At 41.8% G+C, this 22,566-nt stretch overlaps 1 protein-coding gene across 1 annotated transcript in view; it reads left to right on the forward strand.

The window, feature by feature from the left end:
- The window catches only part of COQ3 (coenzyme Q3, methyltransferase), a 96,340-nt gene that overhangs the window by 40,539 nt on the left and 33,235 nt on the right, over positions 1-22,566 (forward strand). The window contains exons 3-4 of the mRNA XM_086926625.1: positions 5,327-5,479; positions 16,592-16,691. Of these exons, the coding sequence (XP_086782751.1) occupies positions 5,327-5,479; positions 16,592-16,691 (253 nt within the window). The remainder of the gene's footprint in view (positions 1-5,326; positions 5,480-16,591; positions 16,692-22,566) is intronic.

Below are 22,566 nucleotides of genomic sequence, written 5' to 3' on the forward strand. Positions count from 1 at the left end.
AGGTTATTGCCAAAATTATTTCCAATCAATGAACAAATGCAGGCACAGTTGAGTGCACAAACAGGCAGGCACGTTCAAGCGCTTAATGAGGACAGCAGCGCTATGCAGGCTAAAGTGATAATACAGTGCTACAAGCAACTTCAAGCGTTAAGATAGCTCAGCAGCGCAATGCAGACGATACCAGGCAGCTTTAGGCAGGAGTCAGCGAGGGCAGAAGGGAGCGACCGTTCCCAACGAAGTCAAGGCGGTCACAGCGTTACGGTGGACAGGGGTGAGCCTACACTCTTAGTGGGCGGGAGGATCAGATGGGAGGCGGGTGCGTGGTGGAGTGGGCGGGCTCAGGGCAAAACAACAACAACACAGCAAATGGCGGCTATAACGCGAGTGCAGACCGGGTTGGGGGAAAATGATGAGGTTATTGCCAAAATTATTTCCAATCAATGAACAAATGCAGGCACAGTCGAGTGCACAAACAGGCAGGCACGTTCAAGCGCTTAATGAGGACAGCAGCGCTATGCAGGCTAAAGTGATAATACAGTGCTACAAGCAACTTCAAGCGTTAAGATAGCTCAGCGCCCTTCTGAAGAAACCCACAGCTGACCCCACCGAACTCAAAAACTACCGCCCCATCTCGCTCCTTCCATTCCCCGCCAAAGTCATCGAGAAAGCTGTCAACAACCAGCTCGCCGCCTTCCTCGAAACCAACAAATCCCTCGACTCCTCACAGTCCGGCTTCCGAGCCAAACACAGCACTGAGACTGCACTCATCGCAGCAACAGACGACATTCGAACTCTGCTAGACAATGGAGACACAGTCGCCCTCATCCTCCTCGACCTCTCCGCAGCCTTTGACACAGTTTGTCATAGCACCTTAATACAACGCCTCAGAAACATCGGAATCCAAGGAAAAGCACTGGAATAGATCACCTCGTTCCTTGCCGGAAGAACTCAGAGAGTCCGCCTTCCACCATTCAAATCATAAGGTACCGAAGTCATCTGCGGCGTGCCACAAGGATCCTCACTCAGCCCCACCCTCTTCAACGTATACATGAGCCCCCTCGCGGCCATCGCACGCCAACACAACCTTAACATCATCTCCTACGCTGATGACACTCAACTGATTCTATCACTCACCAAAGACCCTAACACCGCCAAAACCAACCTACATGAAGGAATGAAAGAAGTAGCCGAGTGGATGAAGCACAGCCGTCTAAAACTGAACTCTGACAAAACAGAAGTCCTTATCCTAGGTACCTCCCCCTCCGCCTGGGATGACTCTTGGTGGCCAGAGGCCCTTGGAAAAGCACCCATCCCGACGGACCACGCACAGAACTTAGGTGTCATCCTGGACTCCTTACTCTCTATGAACAGACAAGTCAACGCCGTTTCATCATCGTGCTTCAACATTCTTCGCATGCTCAAAAAAACATTTCGCTGGATCCCCACCGAAACTAGAAAAACGGTCACCCACGCACTGGTCACGAGCCGCCTGGACTACGGAAACACCCTATATGCCGGTACCACTGCAAAACTCCAGAAAAAACTCCAACGCATCCAGAACGCTTCAGCCAGACTCATACTAGACATCCTGCGTAAAGACCACATCTCTGGACACCTGAAAAACCTCCCCTGGCTCCCCGTTAACAAGAGGATTACTTTCCGCCTCCTAACCCACGCACACAAAGCACTTTACGAACTTGGACCCGAATGCCTCAACTCACGACTTTCCTTCTACACCCCCTCCCGCCAACTACGATCCTCCAACCAAGCCCTTGCAACTGTACCTCGCATCAACAAAACCACCATGGGAGGCAGATCCTTCTCCTACCTGGCAGCTAAAACCTGGAACTCACTTCCCACTCACCTTCGCCTCACTCAGAACCACCTAACATTCAGAAAGCAACTTAAAACCTGGATATTCGACAAGTAATTCCCCACCCTTCCTCAAGCGCCTTGAGACCCTCTGGGTATGTAGCGCGCTATATAAATCACTTGACTTGACTTGACTTGAAGCAGAATATCCTATATCATGGAAAACTGCCAGGGTCCGGCCCATACTGAAAAAATCTACTGCAGGCCCAAAACTCCTGACTAATTACCGTCCTATATCGCTGCTTCCTCATTTCGAAAAAAAATGCTTGAGTTCTTGGTCAACAAACAGCTTGTTGCCCATCTTGAGAACCATGGACTGCTTGACCCTTCTCAATCCGGCTTTAGGGCAGCCCATAGCACCGAAATAGCCTTGCTTGAGGTAACGGATAATATCAGGCGGGCATTAAACGGGGGGGGGGGGCAATCATCTATCCTCGTCCTGCTTGATTTATCTGCTGCGTTCGACACCATCTCCCACAGCATCCTTGAACGTCGGCTTTGGGAGATTGGTGTCTGGGGTAAGGCACTCCAGTCGCTTAAGAACTACTTAACAGATCGTACTATGACAGTACAGGTGGGAAGTACAAACTATTGTAGTAGATCAGTAAAGATGGGAGTACCGCACGGCTCCATTCTGGGTCCTACTCTCTTTAACCTTTATGTGACCCTTTAGGCCAAAGTGAATCGATCCTTTAGTTTCGAAGTTTTGTCTTATGCCGACGACACCCAGGTCTTGGTCACTCTTGGTCCAGACCCATTGGAAACTAAGTCTCGCTTTAGAGACTGTAGGTCTCAAATCGAGATATGGATGTGTACTAATCACCTTCAGTTGAACGGAGGGAAAACCGAGATAATGCTGTTTGGTAAGGCAGATGAGTATTGGACACCTGATTGGTGGCCCTCTAGCCTTGGCCTTTGTCCTACTCCAACTCAGTCAGTGAGAAATCTGGGCTTCCAACTAGACAACAAACTGTCAATGAAAGACCATGTAAATAAGACTATTGGTGCCTGCTTCGGAGTCATGCGCAGCCTGCGTAACATTTTTAAGTGGATCCCACTGGAGGCAAGAAAACCCCTAGTCCAAGGACTCATCCTCAATTGTATGGACTATCGGAATCCCCTACTGGTTTCCACTAACGAAAATCTTTTATCAAGGATGCAGGTTCTGCAGAATACTGCAGCTAGACTGGTACTTGATCTTCCACCTAGATCTCCATTGGCTCCCAGTCTGAAGCTTTTGCACTGGTTGCCCATACGAAAACGCATACCCTTTAAGTTTCTCTGCCTTACGCACAAGAATATGGACGTAAAGGGCCGAGCTTTTTGGGCCAAAAAACTAACCTGGTATTTACCTGGTCGAATCCTTAGATTCAGCAATCAAGCGCTTCTTGTGTCTCCTAGAATACGCACTACTACAGGCGGAGGGAGATCTTTCTCTTACCTTGCGCCGTTTTTTTGGAATAAACTACAATTCCATCTACACACCTTAAGTGATCACAACTATTTTCGCTGAAATTTAAAGACATGGTTGTTTGACATCTAGCTGCATTTTAAGCCTTATCCTCTCAGAGACATCCACCAGCGCCATGAGACTTTAGAGTGATATGTGCGCTCAATAAATGTTCTATGATTTGATTTGATTTGATAACCTTTATCATAAAGCAAATACATTTCATGATTCTCCAGTAGAGGTGTTTGCATCCAAAATTTGTTCTGTAGACCTCTCTTGTGTCTCTTTCTTGATATTTTGGTGTTATGTCAGGTCAGCAGGTTATAGTGGTTTCCTTATTACACGTCTAGGAAGTTGGAACCTTGTTTCCAACAGTGTTTCTGTTCTTCGTTCCAGCCATTGTAGTCTGCTGCTGGTTTCTGTGTTGGTTAGGACATTTCAACCTATAATGTCTCATTTACTGGCGAAGGCTCATATTATTCTTGGAGATAGAATAATGATTGCAGAAATAATTTCCAACCAACTCGGCCAGCCTCTGTTGCCGTATAGTTTTGACTATTATGTTATAGTTTTCTTCTGCTCTACCACATTCGTCCAAGTCACGCAACCGTTATTCCACCCCATGTCAATCAGGACTCGTTCATTTTATACCTCTTGGCCAATACTAAAATGAGTTTTTTTTGTCTTGCATTTCATTTGACTGTTGCTTGAACTCTGATTACTCTCTATATTCAATCTTTGATCGTTTAAGGGTATACAGTTACAAGTTTGAATCTTAACTGTCATTTGTGTCAGTAGTCAGCCAGTTTGGGGAGCTCCATCTCATGTGTAATCAGCATGGCCTGTACAATATTTAGGAATTATATTGGATCTCAAGGGATCTATTTTGTGCACTGAATTTTATGTTTTCTGTGATAGAAGTGAATTGAGGTAGGTTCTATTTTGCTTTGCTAGCAGCCCTCAACATTTGCAGGCAGGCCTTTTCTTTCCTATTCTTTCTCTAGTATTTCCTCCACGTGGTACTCATGCCAATTGTCTTCTGATTTAAGTTATTCATGTGCAATGTTATAGCTTTGTAAGAGATTTGACAGAAGCAGTTGAAAGTAATTACAAGCACCAACAGAGTAAATAGCAGATATAGTTCCACCATGGTGCTAAAACAGTGTATATAAGTAGGCATAAAATACAAGGTAATAATCAGGCGTACTCCTACTAAGCAAACCCTACTCTGTGTGTGTTTATAGTGTTTCCATGTGCAGAGCCACAAGTTCCCCCACAGGATGATTCAACCTATTACCTAGCGGGTAAGAATGTTGGAACCCATCTTGGTCACGAATTGAATACCCCTCACGGAGATGTCAGACCGCTGCTTGGTGAAGTCTTACCATGCAGGTACCTTCAGTGTCCGCTGAAGTGCCTCCTCTACTAAACCTCATGTGCAAAGGCCTTGTATTCTGTGTTCGAGGCATCGTGATAATGTTGTGGGAAGCCAAATGTGTTAACAGAAGTAGTTTCAGAGAAACAAATCCAACATTATCACATATGTGAATATGTGCAAAAGGTCACAGAAATAATGTCATTGTGCAGAAAAGAGGACAATGTAAGAACTTTACATGGGCCCAACACAGGCACATAACTCCTGTTTTGCTGCAGGTTATTTGTTGAATCTCAAGGTAGAACACTTCGAGTAAAACATCCTCAGTTTTTTAGCCTAAGGACTAAACTTTCCCATTTTCTGAGCCTAAGTTATAGTTATTCATCAGTAAATATTTTTTTATCACAGTTTTAACTGAACCAAAAAATGTTACACAGTGTTTTGACATTAACTACCAGTAGCTTGGTCTGGTCTCAGAGTAAAATGCACCAAGACCCGGGGATTCTCAGTGAAACACTTAATCTAAGTTTTCTGGGTTATGCTGAGCATAAGAGTGAACTGCCTTAATAGGTAGTGTCCATATTATTTCAAATATTGGAGACTTTAATTTATTCCTTTTTCTCTTTTAGGCTTTCCTTTCCAAGGATGTACACCTCTGCACACACAACTGTGGATCCAGATGAGCTAAAAAAGTTCCAAGCTTGGTCCCTGAGATGGTGGGACGAAGAGGGAGTGTATTCTGTCCTACATTCTCTGAATGATCTCAGAGTGCCATTTATTAGGTAGGTTCTAGATAGATATCTTTTATTTTTACACTTTTTATACGAGAGCAGCGTAGATTTGCATAGTGTCACATGGGTGATGGCTTCTCTTTTTCAGCAGGACGTTTAAGCTCAGTGATATGCTTCCTCCATGTTATCGAAGCCATACGTATAGAAGCAGTGCATCATAGGGATTAACATATAGTGAATTTATGCCTTATAATGTATGGCAAGAGCATTTCTAAGTCATAAATTTGACACCACCAACATTTTGGTCTTACACTAATGTCCATCAAGATCAATTGAAGAACAACTTCGTGTTTGTCAATATGCTTCATAGTGTTTCATAGTGCACAAATATTGCAGCAAAGCCATTTTGTGTGTTATATGTGTGCTTTACCTATTTTTTTTATCACAATACCTCCTTATTTGCTTCTCCTGCTCTCTTCTGCTGTTATAATCCTTCACAAGACTGGTGATTTTGTTATAGGTTGGTGTGCTGAAGAAAGCCAAATATACCTGTTGCGTCGCTCATCCTCTGTGGTTGTGAGAAACTGAAAAGTAGCGTGCATAGAGGAATCTATGGTTTGTTTCAGTCATCGTTTACACAGTCCATTGTGGTGTGGGAACTTAGAACAGGTAAGGGGAGGCAAATCTTTCAGATGGCTTTGGTAAAATGTTCTGTTAAAACTTCTTCATCTGATAAGCAGAGGTTGATATTATCTTAGTAAGTAGACTGACTTGGGCATCCGATAAGGCACCACTCCAGGCAGTTTGCCATCAGTTAATTGGTTCGCTCTCCTGTGTGAGGGTCCCCGGAAACTGAGCTTTGGCCAGTTTTATCCATTTGGATACTTTTTTCCCCTAAAGTCTTACAAGGATTTAGACCAGCTGCTTGTTTTTGATTCTGAACACTGTTTTTACTTTTAATCAGTTTACTCTTTAAATGTAAACATGCCTTCATTATTTGTTAGATGTTCCTCGTGTGGGAGGAAGAACTTGAAAGAAATCTCAATGATCTCTGCATCTTTTGTCTCCTTGAAAATCATGGCACCAAACCGTGTCCATGCTTCCTTAAAATGTCAAGGAAAAGTTTGAAAGATCAGGAAGGGCTAACACTGTGAGAGAAGGGACATTCAAGACCTGCATTTGTCCTTTCATCATCTGCAAGGAAGGCGAATGAGCCTAGGGAAGTTTCTACCTCCTTGTTAGCGCTCTCCCAGGTGCCTGAAGGTGTCCTTAATAAGAAAAAATTGAGAAGGCCAAATTGGCGCTTCTATTTGCTGTTGAGCAGTCCACATCAACAGCATCTGTGTCTTGCTCGCCATCACTTGCAGGTGTCTTCGATGTCCAGGAGGTAATTGTCAGACTCCCCTTCCATTTTGCCATCAGTATACAGGATGCTATATAGGTCGATGACAAAGACTTAGAGGGGCGAGTTGTAGTCGAAGACCAGAAGGATATTGTCAAGACAGTTACTGTTGAGGGCATGATCTGCATCAGTCAATGTCAAAAAGAAAACCAATGTCTAACAGGTGATTGGCGTAGAGGGGGAGGTTAATTTGGATGTGAAGATCAATGTTGAGGCAGGGGCTTATGACCTAGACGCATCCCTTTCTCACTTTTCTGTCCTTCGACAAGAGTCTAGCCTCTGGGACACAGATAGTACTAAGAGGTGCTCCCTCCCAGAAAAAATTAATTCAGGCAACTGAGGAATTTGCTCCCTAAATTGCAGCCATAACTCCTCAAAAGTGTGCTCCACTTCCTGCATCTCACTGCCCTCTAAGGAAGAGGGCTGAGATAATAAGTCTGAAAGATTTCCCAAAATACACACCGCAAAATATGCCAGTCTCTATTATGGAGCCTGAGCATCAAAAAGAGCAGCCCTAAGTGCAGCAGGAAGTTCCTTGTCATAACACATCATCCCCTGTTGCTTCACTCAGAGGCACTGCATTAAATCTACTTCTCCAAGAAGAAAGCATGCACGTTTACAGCTCTAGGAGAACTCTGAGTCAAAGCCGAATTTCAGAGTCTGTCATTTGAGATCTTGCTCTCCAAGATATGATACTGGCACTTGCGCCACAGTCTCGGGGTTACTTCAGTCCTTTTTCGTTGACAAGATATCCTAAGAGGGTTTCACCAGTGGACAATATATTGATTTTCCGTGATGTTTTGGCTAATGGCACCTCAAAATTGAGCATCCCAACATCCCATTCAATCTTCCAAAGCAACCTCTTTGTTTATTTTGAAACCCTGCCGCATAGAGCACCTCCACGATAGTTAATGTCATTGGATCCAGGTCTCTTGGAACCAGTCATAGATATTTGTCAAGCTCCATCCACTGCCCAAGAAGTAACTCTAAGGCTTCTGAAAAAAATACAAAAGCCCTGAGCAGTAACTGCTTTTACTCAGAACTGTTCATTGTGGGACAAGATGAATAGATTTGCAAACTGACTTCCATCCAAAGATAGTCATGACATCCTGGAAGTAGACAATGAGGGGCAGCTGGTATCAAACCAGATCATCAGTTTTAGCCATGGTTGTGGCTGACCTCTCAGCTTTCGGATATTGCCATGGCCTTTATATGATGTGTGCCGCTTGAAAGACGCTAACGGGTCCGAAACTGAATGTTTGACAAAAAAAATAAGTTTACCATTCTCTGGCTCATATCTTTTCGGTTCATATGCTGATGACGGGATGAATATAATGAAAGCCAAATTTGATACTGCGCCACTGGTAAAACCAATAAAATTGAGCCATTGCCATCTGCAACTACTCAGTTTAGAAGTTTGCTCATTGCAGGTGAAAAGAGCTTTAGAAAGGGTGGTAAGACTTCAGAGAAATCAAGGCATCTACTTACGTCTTTATAAAGAAAGGACCATAGAAGCAAGAATTCAGATGCATCCTGCATTTGAGAACCATGAACACATGGATAAAAAGAGAGAAATTCTGAATGCTGACTTTAGATTTTCCCTCTCATCACTCTGGATGTGTCCCATAGACTCAGTGATGCATATTTCCATATCCCAGTGACCCAAATACAGAAAATATTTGAGGTTTGCTGTTAAGAATGAGCATTTTGAATTCAAAATATTACAGTTTGGTCTATATTCTAGTCCAAGATTGTTCTCAAAATACATAGGACTAGCTGTACCCCATCTCCTATCGAAAGGAGTCTAGTTCTATCCATATTTAGGTGACTGGCTTGTGAAAGCTAGCTAAAACAGAGGGTGTTGCGGGACTATAAAATGGCGATGAGAGTCTTAACAGATGTGGTGTATGAAAAATAACGCTCCCAGGCATACACTACAGAAATTACACAATAGATAAAACAAACAAACTAGTTCAGTTTTAGAAAAAATAAATTTTTTAATTTGATTAAAAGGAAATATTAAAATTCAGTGCATTGGTCAAAATTGATAAAATAACAATATAATGATACATATGTATTCACAAAGAAGATTAAAAAGAGGTTAGATGGCATCCGGTCGACGCGTTTCGACATACAAAATATGCCTTCATCAGGACTTTTACCATCAAAATTCCTCAAATGAATTTTGATATGCTTTTCGTCTGGGGTCTAATTAGTCGGTTGAGCAACACCATAAAACAGTAGTATATTGGAAGAATCCTAAATAGAAAGGAAGCGTTGCTTGCTGGTAGTTTTAGTCCTTTCTCATGATGAGTTTAAAATACGAAGCGTATGCGACGTGGGCGTTTATATATCACCGTCGTTCACAAAAAGGCTCCTTAATGTTACGGAGTAATGTTAGCAGTGACGACGTATTCACCTCGAAGTCGGGTGTTCAAGTCTTAGGCGACGGCGTCTTGATGTCAACTTGATGTCGAGGAGAATTTACAAGCCGAACGCACGTTACTCCGTGAGCGCTACGAGGAAACAGCTGCATCCGGATACTCTGCCAACGGGTCAGGTTTCGAAAAAGAGCGACCTAACAGATGTGGGCCTTCTGGTGAAAACAGAGAAGTCTAAGCCAGTTCCAACTCAAAGGATTCATTAATTGCAGTCAACTACAGACTGATGTATAACAAAAATGTTTCCTTTGCATGAGAGGTTATCATCCATCCAGGTGGAATGCAATCTAATATCCTCCATCAAAACACATCAGCAAAGAAGTAAACATCGTTTCTGGGTCAGTGCTCTTATTCATTACAATAGTTACTCATGCAAGGCTGAACTTGAGATCCCTGCAAAAATGTCTCCTGAATCAATAGAAGCAATTTTCTGGGAGCTAGGAAGTGAGATTGACTCTACTGACGGATGCATCAAAGTCTTTTCCCTGGTGGATGTATTACACCAATCGCTTGATCTGTGTTCTTTTTCAGCAGCCTCTCCAGTGGCAAATAGTTGTAACATATGTGTCCCTTTTAAGTAGAAGTGATCATGAAGCCAACTTGCTGGTTCAGTGTCCTGGATCTTAGAAAGAGAGGTTGTGTCATAAAACACAGAGCAACCTTCTTTCCATACAGTCCTAGACAACTACATAATTTTGATTGAAATATACAGTTCAATAACAGTGTATAATCTGAGCAAACAGGGTGAAATCGGGTCGAGAATGCTGTTGAAGGACAGGCAGGTGATATGACATCGGCTGATATTAAAAAATCTCAGCATACAAGCAGTTTACCTGCTCACTGCTTAAAATCAGAAAACCGAGTCAATAAGCAGATACACACCAGAAGATGCTGAGTAGGTTGTTAAAGAGGAAGTTCTCAATCAGGTATTCGGTGTTTGGGTCTGCCAGGTATAGATCTCTTCACCACAGCAGACACAGTAAAATGTTGAAGCTTCACTTCCCGTTTGCAGATTCCTGGGTTCCTGGGGAATGTGTTTTAAATGAACTGCTCCAGAGCACAGCTCAACACCTTTATTCTACATCCAAACAAATATTTATTTATTTATTTTATTTTCCCTATCCCGTTGTTTGTCGACTTTCACCCTCGCCCTGCCACACCGCTCTTACCCGTACAGTGCTTGCTCTTATCAGCAATTATTGCCTATAGAAAAACCCCAGCTCAGATATCATTCTTTAGGTTGCCAGTCATTAAAGATTTTTTAGAAAAACTTTATTTTGTGCTCCGGTAACTGGGTCATCTCCACCAGTGGTAGTTCACCACAGTATCATCAAAATAATCACGGTCTCTTTTTGAATTCATGCTTGATGCTGCGCTACAACATATAACATGGAAAGTAGATTATTTAGCAGCGATCACTTCAGCCCATAGAGTGAGTGAGGTTCTGACACTTTGCACTAAAGAATCACAAATGGTTTTCCACCATGGTAAAGTTGTATTCTGGACTCACCAGACTTTCTTGCCTAAGGTGATTTTTGATTTTTAGGTCAAAGCTGTATCATTGCCAGTATGTTTTACTTATCCAACCTCTCCAGCAGAGATATTGTTGGACACTTTAGATGTTAAGAAGGGATTGAGATGCTACTTAAGTTGAACAAAAGAGGTAAGGTTGTCCTATTGTGTTTGTAAACTATGGCCCTATCAATATGACAAGCAAGCACCTAAGCAAACTATTTCTAGATGGATAGTATCTTGCCTCTTGTTGTGCTCTCAGATATCAAAAGACGTTGCTTAAGAGCAAACCTCAAGCCCATCCAGCTAACAATACAGCTATTATGTTAAGACATATACCAGTGACAGGGATACGTAGAGCTGCTACCTGGCGATCAGTTAATATGTTTACACAACTCTGCTGTCTAGATTCAGACTCCAGAATGCATGCCCAAGTTGGCCAAGCCTGTTTGTATAATTTGTTTGTCTACTGCTCTACTTGAGAGTGGTGGCAGCTTCTTTTATGACATTCTCTTGAGTCTGCTTATTTGAGAGAGCTTCCTATTCTATTCAATATTCATGAATGTCAGCAAAGATCCTTAGAGAGGGAAATGTAACTTCCTGTAATTCTGGTTCTCTGTCATAGGAATCTTTTCTGAATTCATGAACGAAGAGATTACGTATTTCTTACTTTTAATCGAACAGTATTTTTCTATATAAATTCAAGATGAACGGAAGGCAAACCCTCATCCAGTAGTCCTAAATACACAATGCAGTTTTTCTATAGGGCTTACCTACTAGACTAGCTGTCAATGCAGAATTATTTCTTCATTTATATGCTTTTAAAAATGGGGAGTTTAAAGAAGTCGGTTCTTGAGCGTTTTTTCCTTTAATTTATGCACAGAAGATTACTATTTTGAAAATAGTGTAAAGAAATTATTTCTACCGTCTTGGGTATAAGGCTAGTGAGGTTTCTGAAAGCCGTTATGTAAAAAAAGAAGTGTCAAAATGAGTGTTCTAGCGATCCCACAGAAGATTCCTACGATGGAGAATCCCTATTACAGGTCAGAAACGTTTTATTTTACCGCATGTTGCATGTGAGTGAGTTCTTCAAAGCTCTGCTGCTTCCTCTATTCAGCTAAGGCTTTTTTCTACAGTTTATACTGGCTTTACTTCATTTTGCTCTGTTTTTTCTATCATCATACCCTTCTGCAGTCAATAGAACAATGATTAGCATGCATGAGGTGTCCGATTTCTCACCTAGAACAAAGCCTGCGGCCTTCTCACCCATCACCTTCAAGATATCATCAAACCGGATTAATGGCCTCACCCATGAGAACCTTCCCCATGTCTCATTTGTTATCAGAAATACTATTGCTCTGTTGCATTTACTGCACCATGTGTGATTTCTTGGTTGATGGTGGCTAAAGAAACTGACTATTTCATCAGATTGGGCACAACCTCTCTACCTCTTTCCCTTGGTGCCATATGGGCAGGAAAGTCTTGGACCACCTACAACAATAGGCAATAATGTCAGACCATTGGTTCATAGAACTGGCCCACGTTGGCCAGGCCTTTGAGTTCCAAAAGCCTTAAATACCACCACTAAAGAAACACCAACTCAACAGCTGCAAGATGATATGCACACAATGTACTTGACGAGTCTTTCAAACTCTTAGCCAAATGTCAGTAGAACAAATAGTTCTTCTTTAGATTCTTCCTGATCATAAAGAAAACGGGCTGGTGCTCCATTCTGGCTATATGCCTGTGGACCATATTCCTTTAAAAAGCATTCCTTCTGGTGGGGACGCCACAAGAACTCCTCCAAATTCTATAAAGAGGGAATTTCTCACCTCACTGGTGTACAAGATGGCTGCTTTCACATTGTTATGCACCTAAGACACAGCTAGTTCCTCCTTTTTTTTGTTGCTAGTCAACACAACCAATTCAGAGTCTTACGCATCTGGCTCAGGAATGCCTCCAGCATGTTTACAAAGTGTCTGGACACTGTGTCCACCCGGCTCAGAAAACCATGGGAACAACTTTCTCTATGCTTGGATGATTTGCCCATAACAAAATAGCTGGCCAAGGAGTCTGCTCGAAGTTGCCTTCTACGGTTCTGTGCTCTGCGCCTTACACTAGTCAGGGAAAAATCATTCCTGTTCTCTTCCACCTATCTACACCTTCAAGGAGGCATTCTTGATATTTCATTGGGTTTGGTATGCCTGTTAAAGGAATGTTTGGAAATTGTATTCCAAGGTCAAAGATCCTTTAGCGAAGATCAGTAGTTCTGGCTTTGTTGCACCACATACGTGCAAGTAGTATTCTCATACATGTTTCATTAGATAACTTTGGCCTTAGCCTACCATGGGAATTGCCTTTTATAGAGCTTCAGTTTTGTAATATTATTTGGGGTATATCTCCTGCTACGATGTTGCTAGGTTCTCCTAGTTTTCTTTGCTTATCACCATTTTATGTGTATTCTATATCTCTTATTACAACAAAATAGATCACTTTAAAGTATACTTTTTAACAGGTATTATTGTATTTTCTGTGTTCATTCATTGCCTCTTTAAGTAAATGTTGGACTTGTCGACTCCGTTACCTCGAAAGAATCAAGTGCTAAGACAGAGTACTTAGACATTAAGTTGGAGTTCAGAAGTATTGAGTCCCCAGGGCACCTGTGACAAGCATAGTTGTTACAATTGAGTCCCCGTAACCCCAGCCTGTACTGGCACCCCAGAAAAAAGTCATCACAAAGGCCAGTAAGGCAAATTGAAAACTATTGTGTATGCACTTATAGTGCTATCTACAGGGTCAGCATCTTGTATAATCACAGCTAATGTCGTGTGTGCTTAATTTAGACAATCCTAGTTTAATTTAGCCCCTCCTCACTTAGTACAATTCTTTAAGAGCCCGTCTTTCAGTGATTTGTAGGCTCATACATTCCACTGACATTTCATCCCTCAATGTATAATTAAAGAGTTCACAAGAGTCTTTTTTGTTCAGTCTTCTGTCCTGCATATTCACTTTAGTGCAGTGGGTGCTTTCACAATTTAAGAAATGTTAATTTGAGCTGATTTACAAAGCAAAACTCATGTTCTTGTCTTAGAAGGTCTCCAGGTACTGGTGCTAATGTCTTCAAGAAGATTCATTCTGATTCAGGTTTTCAAATAAAAATAATGTTTTGTACTTTTCAGCAGGGCTAAAGTGATGCACCACACACATCCCAAATTAATTTCAACAGTCCTGCTTAACTTCGACCTAAATAAGCCTATTGTACAGAAGTTGTTCTTTCCAAATCTGTAACATTAGTAGAGAGGTCATTCACCGGCTATACACTGCGGTTTAGTTTTACATTGCATTTGGGCATTCAAGCCATGATTAACCCCTATTGTAAGAAGAAACTGGAATGGGTCGCGCTGACCACCGTTCATTCTCCCGGAAAAGTTTCGTAACAGTCCTTTATGAAGGTATCTGCCTGGGAGCCATGCGGAGAACTCCTACCTCTTCTAAACACTACCGCTGACTAAATATTGATGCAGCAAAGGAGTTGGGGGTTGGTCAAGCAATGCTATGTAAAGTGTTGCAATAAATTGAGGCTTTTTTCCCATCTTCCACTTCTTCATTATGTGTGCAATAAATATTGCTTAATATTATGCTTCAGCCATGTGGATCTAAGAAATATCCAATCCCAGAGAAAAAAATATGTTTCTTACCTGTAATTATAGTTCTAATCATTTGTATCTTTCATAGATTCACATGCTATCCGTCGTTCCACACTTTGTGAGGCTCACCCTTTTTACTCCGCCCTTACTTGTGCTAAGGAGTGGCTTTTAGGGTGAGTGTTTTGCTCAGCTTAATAATGACATGTGCTGAATATGACCTGTTTACAGTGAGATGAGTGTGGTACTGGATGAACACTATTGTTTCCAATATATTTTTGACTGTTGTGTAGAAAATTACAGATACTCAAATCCTGATGTCAAGTAATGTTTGTTTCAACTGGAGAACTGTAGTTAAAGATAAGTAACTTTGTTCTTTCTCTACATTTTCAAGAAATGAAGGGTCTTGTTTTCAAAGGTTTTTTTGCGCACAAGTCTATTCGTGATTTACAGAGCCACGATTTATGTCGTTTTACGTGAAGAGAGCAGATGTCCTGCTGTTCATCATTGATTCCAAGGCTAGTTATTGCTAGTGTTTCTAGTGGAGTCTGGGAGCGGATGAGGTGGTCAGAGAAATACAATGCAACTCAAAAAGATGATGGACGTAATGCTGGACATTGTCAAACATTCACCCCCAATCACATATTTCGGTTTATCCCATTTTGTTATTTTGCTCTCCACGCCATTCCAGTTTAAATGAAGCCAGATGCAAATCAGTCTTGACCCTGCTTCCTATGTGAATATTCGAGCCTGAACTGCCAAGCCAGGTTTTCCCTGGACTGGAAAACAAGCACCCTGGGACCAGTTTCGGGGTATCCCTCCTCATCAGCCAGGCTAGCTTGAAACCGGTGGCGTAGGGAGCACAGGACCCACGTCTGGGCATACCCTTCCCACTTAGGGAAAAAATGCAATACAAAAATGTGATGGACGGAATGTTGAACATTTTCAAAATATTCTCCTGCTGTCACACATCTTGGTTTAATCCATTGTTATTTTGCTCACCATGCCATTCCAGGTTAGACCCAGCCATATGCCGTAATAGGGCGAAAATTATTTTTGGTATTTTGCAGAGAAATACAATGCCTTTGATGTGAATACCCACAGACACAACTTAATATGTAATCAAAACATTTACATTACCTTCCCAATCTTACATGCACTGCTAAAATACTTCTAAACGAATAAAGTGTAAGATGTGCAGAACAAGAGGTGAGTGAATAGAAATGTTCTGATTTCTAATGGGGGCAATGTCGCATGAAAAATGTTTTTATAAGACATATGTTTGCCAAGACAGCTGTGAAATTGTGCACCTTACCTAACCCTATGCATAAACTTTTTTTTGCAAGGTCGAAACTTTGGTTATAGAATATATATTTAGTGTGGAAATGTGGATAAATAATGTCCATGTTTTAAGAACTTCACAGGATTTTGTATTGCAGCATACACTTCACCAGGCTGCAAAGTGCTTTGATTTGCATTGGGTTTAATTGTATGGCTTGGATGGTTATGAGTACCGTTCTTCTTCTCAGACATGAGCTTCTTCAGACTTCTGCTTCGAGAATCTGGGCTATTGTAGCTGCCAATGAAAGTGTGGGGCACGAAGCCGAGGTTATGGGATAGTCTGTACTAAATGTATAGATATTCTAGAGGAAAGACCAATATTGGAGAAACCGTGCTATCAATTAGCCAACCTGACTAAAGCGTTTAACTTTATGGCCTTATGACTTGGAAAACCCTTTTATTTCACAAAATATTTATTCCTTGTTATTTAGACAAACAGGAGCCTCTAAATCCGCGCAATGATAGGATCACACTCTGTTTTTGTGGTCTTATGTGACAATGAAGCACTTAAGATGCACTTAAGATGGATATTTTATCACTATATTTGATCTCTATATCCTGAAATGTCCATATCATTCCTTTGTTTGAATAGTTATCTAATAGGGCATTAAGACTGGGTGGGCTAGTTTGAATGACGTTTCTATTCATTAATTGACACATTTTGTTATTTTGGTACTGAAGTAGATTCGTTATACTGTTATATGTTTTTTGTTTCACACTGAAATTAAACTATTTATAAATTGAAGCGCTTGAGAAGACTGTTATTTATTTCTCGTTCCTTGGTTGATGATTGGATAACTCCAGTTTGTTGTTCTGTTTCTAGAGATACGCTAATTAGTAAAAATAACAATCATGAGCCTGGAAGTCCATTGCTTGGTGTGAAACTTTTGGATGTTGGCTGTGGTGGAGGACTGTTAAGTGAGGTGAGTCAATAATAACGTATGTTTCGGTTAATTATATGAAATGAGCACTCTTGCAAAAGATGTTGGTAATTAAAGAATCATTATTTAGCACAACTCCTATTGCCAAATGGCACTCACTTTCTTTCCTCAGATCCATGCTAGAGTAACCTTTTCCTGCTTCCTGTCAAGTCAAGTCCTCAAGTTCTTGCTTTGCTAATTGTGTTTTTTGGGTACAGCGCCCTCGACTCAATGCTAGGTGTGAAATTTTCAACTACTAGTGGCATAAAAGCATCGCCATGTTGACCAAGTGAAGCATGTGTGGCTGATCCTCCTGAAGAGCATTTTTGTGAAGAATGTAGTCCCAGAAAACCCCACCTCCCAAATAGTTAAAAAAAAACATATGTGACTTGGTTGTGTTTTCAAAACGTGTTATAGGCAGCTCTTAAGTACTTCAGTACTTAAGGGCCTGCCACAGTGCAGAATTATTTATATGCGTCTGTATAATATATATTTAACTGTCAGAAACTCGTGAGCCCTAGACATACACTGGATGCCAAGAGCAAACAATGGTTGCTGTGAAGGCACACATTTATGCTAGCTTTGCATTATTTAGATATTCCAGGGTGCCACCTATAGTATGATGCACAGCATGCCAAGAATGCTGTTCAAATACTGTAAATTCCTTCTCAATTTGTCAACTTATTTTTCAGTGTCTTGTCTCTTGCCACATTACTGTGCTTTATTTCTTATTGCCCACTAGACCTTGCATGCCAGTTTACACATTACCATGTCAGTTTCTTATTTCCACAGTTAAGCATATCTGGCCATATCCGATTACATTTCTCATGTACCATATACCATGTTTTTTCCACACTGCCACACTAGTTCCCCCATGACCATGTCTGTTTAACACACATTGCATGAGCTGTCTCCCTGTCTTTCCCAAATGCCAATTGCTGTTTTGACCTGTTTGCAGGTGTTCACGAACTCCTCTCTTAATTTGGTTTGTATTTAGTGTGTGTTCTAAGTCAAAATCAACAGTGCCAAAACCAGACGACATCCGATTCCACCCACATTCATAACTATCTGTGCCAGGATCTTGGGTATAGGCCCCACCTTCCATGTTTAGGTGCTGACTTCTTTAGTCTTAGCTGGAAGGAACATTCTTATCGAATGAGCTCAGCGTTTGTCTTGCTCAGTCCATAAACTCTGTCATGTTAATTTTTTGAATGACCTGTCAAAACTTTGTTTTAGAGCCATCGTGGTCATCCAGTCAGAAAACAGCCACTAGGCTCTTCTGCTTTTCCTCTTGTCAAATGCAATTCTGAGGACCTCACAGATGCTTATGGTAATCATTCTGTGGAGAATTCTTGGCTCATCTCATGAGAATATCTCCGTAACCAAATTTTTGAAGGGTTCTGAAATATCCATTCTGTGCATTTGAATGTCCCTTAAGCGTTGGTCTAAGACTAAACCTTGTGTATGGTTCAGGTTGTCAATTTTGTGTATTATGGGCATTATTATGAAGATATAGTCAGAGGACTAATATTAATTCAAGTTTAGTGCCTACGTGACTTAAATTGCCCACTGGATGAAGCCCACCTGTCTGAAGCTGAATACTGAAGAGACTGACATTCGTGAAGAGCACTTGGCATGTGAGGGAAAATGTGGGTGTCATTTTGACATATGGGCTGCTAGAAAGGGTATAATATCCCCTATTCCTCCACCCCTGGGTAGCAGAAAGACTGATGCCCAAGGGTTTGCCCTGATGCCAGTACATGCCTATTTTTCACACTATTCCTTTTTTGGACAGCAATATGAAGTGTCTAACTGGTTTTCTGTCTCTTGGGACGTGAAGATTGGCCTGAACACCCCTAAAGGGGCACACACACTGTCTGGTGCCAGTGGTTTCGGCTGCAGTAGTGTCCGGAATGGCAAGCCCAGCAACCTATTCTGTTCTTCCTTTTTTCTCTGATGTTCTATAAAGCTTTCTGACCCTTCCCCTGCCCTCTTCATCCCCATCCTCCGATAGGCAAATATGGCATAAACCATTCAATCTGGCCAATCAGGGAGTCATTAAGCCCACCATACTACCTGGGAAATAAGTGGGAAAAGGAATGGGCTAGTGCGCCTTTGCTTTGGGCCCCACCTCCCCACCAGACAGTATTTCTTCCCTCTGAGGGAATGGGGATGGGGGGGTCGGCGATTCCCCATCTCTGCCAGCCGTATGCCAAAACTAAAGCCAAAAGGAATCCCAATGTCTCTCTCTTGCTGCAGTATTTTACTTCTGGCTCAGCCGGCACCCAGGGAATCCTACCGACCTTGGGCCTTTCTTAAATTTAGAGACCCAGGGTGGTAGAGCTTGCATGGGTCCCGGCATTTCTTGCTCCCAGAACGCCCTGCAAATGTAAAAAATACCACAAATTGACCCTGCACACCAAAATCAGTAAATCAACATAGTATTAATGCTCAGTATGCATATTGTCCACAAAAGAAAAGGAATTCAAATATTCTCCCAAGAAAATCCAAAGTCACGTTTCTTCGTTATTCTTTCTTTTTATTCAACAGTTGGTAGATTAAAACAATAGCCAACGCGTTTCGTCCGAAAAACCGGACTTCTTCAGGGCTTTGAGTCAAATATATCTTGAGACACAGCTTCCAGTTGATTTTGAGAATTGTATTTTCAGCAGAGGCTTTCAAGTATGAAGGAAACAAATTATATGCTCAAGATATGCCAATAATCGGTTGTAATCAATCAGAAACGGAAAGATGAGGTAAAACCATAAGTCGGGTATCAGCGTCTCGTAAACATGCGGTCGTCTGGTCGTCGTTTGGTGTGCAGGGTCAATTTGTGGAACTTGATGTATAGAACAAATGTAAATTTGTTTTATGGTTTTGGGATCTAGGGGACTGAATCCCAGATCTTCTGCACCCACACTATATGAATATTAGGAACTTGGTTACCGGTGCGGCCTCAGTAGCCTCAATCCCCGTCATTTGTTTGAAATGTAAAAAATACGCCTAAAACATCAATTTTGCTTTCTCTTAGCACAGGGGATGGCTGCAGACTTTCAGCCCAGGTTTGGCCTTCACCCAGGGAGCTTTACCAACCCTGGGCATTTTTGAATACTAGCGACCCGCGTTTCAGAGTGGTGTGGCTTGAATGGATCCCAGCATGTCTGCCCTGCGAACGTCAAAGTATTGGTCAAAAACACATTTTTCCTCTTTATTTATGTGACAGAATTCTCTGGCACTTCCACCGGGTCTTGCCACTCTCGCAATTTTCCCAGTAAAATAAAAGTACCCCTATGTGTGGGTGGGCCTAACATATGTTATAAGAACGGACCAAAACTTTTAATTATGTGAAGACCACATTAGCACTAAAATTACTACATATAGTCCAAGTTTTAATTGGTTACTGCTTTTATTGGGAGAAGTGTTGGAACACTTGGTGGTAGGAGTTTTGTTAACCGCAACAGATTTCAGAACTTTCTTTGATAGTAACCTTAGATATATCTGTGATTTTGACAAACATTTGAAATTTGCTAGGCCTTATGGGCAAAGTACAGTAGTGGGATCCACTCTGTTGACACCAGAGTGCCCTGGGTGTCTAGTTTTCAGAAATATCTGGGTTTGGTAGGTTTCCCTCAATGCTGGTCAACTCCGGGCCCAAATGCTGTAGCTACCCACATTCCTAGAAATTAAAAATTACAAAGAAAAATCTTGATGTCACCGTGGTGCATTTTAGGGCTTTTCCTGTCATGAGTGATAAGCCCACTCACACAAGTGAGGTACCGCTTTTATTGGGAGTAATGTGGAAATACTCGATAGTAGAATATTTCTTACTATCAAGTGGATTTCTCTACAGTTGTGGATTCAAAATCCAAGTTAGTATGCAAAAAAGAGCACACTTAGCAAAACAGCCTCTAAATCATGTTGTAAAATAGGTAACTCTAAATTCAGAGCCATACCAATAACCACTATTCTTAACCTCCTAGTCTTGGACAAATTTTAAAAAAAGCATGGTTTTCTTTTCCTCTTTGATTTAGTTTATGTTATGAATTGATTTGTGGGTGGTATCTTGCTGCAGCTTTGTTGATAACTGGTAATCGCTTGTTTCTGAACAACCAACACACACTATTATGTTTGCAGGATGGTCATTAAGGCAAAAATGTACAGATGTAAATATTGTAAACTATTTCTATTCTTTCTACTTAAGTTGATTAGTTATTGATTTTGACGGGTAATTTTTGGCGGAAACCTTGAGTAATCTATAGGGTTGACTCCCTGCTGATTTAAAAATGTTGTCTCCTTCCAAGAAATGAAACCTTCTGGGATCACATGTGTTTCACACCTCTTTCCCCTACAAACTGCAAGTATTCAGAAACTAAAAACACTGGAAATATTGACAGTCACTTATAAAATTACAAAAACTGTTGCAATGTTTTTTTTTTTTTTTAACAACTCTGCCTGTTCCTGAAAGCCAGACGGAGCATATGTTTTGTTGATGCCTTTTTTTAGAAAAACATATACCTTATTGAAAGCACATTCTTACAAAACCCCAAACTTTTGGCACATTTTGGCTCTTTTCACTGTTTCCTCAAGAAACCACCAGAAACCCTGAGTGCATATAGAAACCCAGGCGTACAGAAAAAAAGGAAGCAAATTTGACCGAATATCTTTTGTGGTAAAAAAGATATGAAGGCTAAGAAGCCAACTGCCTGATGTACCAAAAGGGGCTCAGCACTTTAGAGGTTGTGGGGGGTGAAGGGGGGGAGCACTTAAGTGGTTATACTTGATGACAGCACCATTTTTATTTGAAAGCATAGAAATGGCAGAAGTGTGGTACGAAGAACAATATATTTTTATGGTAGTTATTATCTATCATAAGATGGCTGCCCCATGGAGCGGGGAATGCCACTCTCCTATGTTTTCCCAGCAGCTCCACTGTGGGTTTATGCTTTTAGGCCTACTTTGGATGTCTTCATGTTCTTCCACCTCTCCAAGATCTTCCAGCACCAGAGCACCCGCTGAAGCACTAGTGTCGCAGTCAGGGCTGCATGCTTGCTTCGTGTGGAATTGGTGCCAACCTTGATATGTTCCAACTGCTCACCTTGATGTGCTTCTCCCACCACCTCTCTAAAGGTATACCAGTTGGATTACACAGAGCTCATGGTGATACCTGGTGATGTAAATTTTTTGTGGACATGTTCACTCTCAAGGTGTCCAGCCCACCTATCAATGATTTGCTTTCGGTGGGAATACCCAGGGCAACCCACTGCTCGGCCATGAGTAAATGATCCCCATTTTGGCCTTCGTCAGGTATCCGTTCATACTTTTTTTCATATATCAAACAACTGGGCATTTGTTCTTCTGTACTAATCATGGACCTCTGTCACATATCCCAAAATTTGCAGTTCCACACCAAAAGATTTTGTGCATGAACACTGAAGCTTTGAGTTGAGACATTGTAAAGCTTAGTACCTCACTTCACATGACCTAATGTAAAAATGTGTGTGGTGTCGGGAATCCAGAAACAGTGGAGAATGGGCCTGGTGGAACCCCCCATGTCGTTGGGCTGTCAATATGTCACAATGGCTGCTGGCACCTTCAAGGCTATCACCTGCTTATGCAGGAGATTGGCGCTGGAGAGACTACCGCCCCTGGATAGGTTAACACCTTGGCTGCTAATGGTTTTCCCCTCCTGTGCTGCATTCCCTCAATCCCCATTGTTCATGACAAGGTCAGCTCGTCATAAGCACAGCTCCACTGTGCCTCATGACGAGCTGAGCTCGTCATGAGCAGCGAAGGGGTTAAAGGGTCACTGGGAAGAGGACCTCGGCCAGTCGATACCTGAGAGGACTTGGCCACAGCTAGTGCGGATGGCCTGGAAGGG

This window comes from Lissotriton vulgaris, chromosome 6 (genome assembly GCF_964263255.1).
Source record: "Lissotriton vulgaris chromosome 6, aLisVul1.2, whole genome shotgun sequence".
Classification (NCBI taxonomy): domain Eukaryota; kingdom Metazoa; phylum Chordata; class Amphibia; order Caudata; family Salamandridae; genus Lissotriton; species Lissotriton vulgaris.